The sequence below is a fragment of the Seriola lalandi genome, unplaced genomic scaffold (genome assembly GCF_002814215.2).
Source record: "Seriola lalandi dorsalis isolate HSWRI2012SDOR001 ecotype SW California unplaced genomic scaffold, Sedor1 jcf7180002008270, whole genome shotgun sequence".
In the NCBI taxonomy this organism is placed as follows: domain Eukaryota; kingdom Metazoa; phylum Chordata; class Actinopteri; order Carangiformes; family Carangidae; genus Seriola; species Seriola lalandi.
In genome coordinates this window covers 1-1023 of record NW_019478923.1, presented here as the reverse complement: position 1 = coordinate 1023, position 1023 = coordinate 1, and the positions used below count along the sequence as shown (strand labels likewise).

At 43.3% G+C, this 1023-nt stretch overlaps 1 protein-coding gene across 1 annotated transcript; it reads right to left on the bottom strand.

The window, feature by feature from the left end:
- Positions 1 to 4: 4 nt before the first annotated feature.
- On the bottom strand, positions 5 to 1018 carry LOC147819973 (uncharacterized; the record flags this gene model as incomplete). Its single annotated transcript, XM_087179262.1, has 1 exon — positions 5 to 1018. A coding segment is annotated over one exon (1014 nt), but the record flags the coding sequence as incomplete, so codon positions are not given.
- Between the last annotated feature and the right edge of the window lie 5 nt (positions 1019 to 1023).

Here is a 1023-nt window from a genome sequence, read left to right as displayed (position 1 = left end):
TAGTGGAGGGTTCACCTACAGATGAGTCGCTGTGAGAGTATTGTGGAGCTCCATGAGGTCTGTCTTTATTCACATTTAGTATCTTTTGTGAAATCTCAGGTTTGGTTTCTTGCAGATATTGTTTAGGAGAGGAATCTACACATGTGGACCACACAGTAGAACAGGTCATTATGGTTGCCATGTGCCAGTTCAATGGGACCTCTACCTGAGGAAAAAGCCTGTATGGCTCTGGTGGTGACCACTCTGTGACAGAAGTTAAACAGAGCAGCTCTAGACATCCATATTTTAACCTTTCATCAACTAAGGTTTGAATTTCATCATATTCCCCTGACCTCCAACCCATAACATTGTTATTGTTAGCTTGGCCATTCATATGTTTTAATGAACAATGACTGTCAACCTTTTCACCTGAAGTCTGGTGCCCCATTTCCCCCATTTGCTCCACCTTCAAATTATCTTTTTCTTCCAGGTTTGAGTTTACTTTTGTCAAAACGTCTACTGCCTGCTCTGGTCTTTGTTCCTGTGCATTTGTAATTTGATTTCTTTTCAATTGCTGACCAACAGATTTACTTTTCATCTGTTTGTGTTGGTTTTGTTTGTGGATTGTTTGGTCTCTTTCATGACAAGCTACCTTCTCTTTTATACTATTTGTCACCTTGACTCCTCCAGGGGACCTTTTATGTGAACATTTCAAGTCACTTCCCTTGCATACATTGGCCATGGTCTCAAACTTCTCCATCAAGGAAGACAAGAAGATCCCTCTCCCAATGAGTTTCGGTTTGATTGGCTGTTTCTTCTTCTTCATATTCAGGCCCCTTTCTTTCTGTTCAGCCATGGCAAACTTGGCCACCATATCCTTCACACTGCCTCCTCTCTTCAGTCCTTGTTCTCTTTTAGCTCGGTCCTTCTTGTGCATGTCGTGCTCACTGTTTTGGCTGTGGTTCACCTTACCTGCCACACCTCTGCCAAAGGATAGAGTTCCTACCTGCCTTTGGTGAGTGACGGGAGGTTTGGGCGTGGACC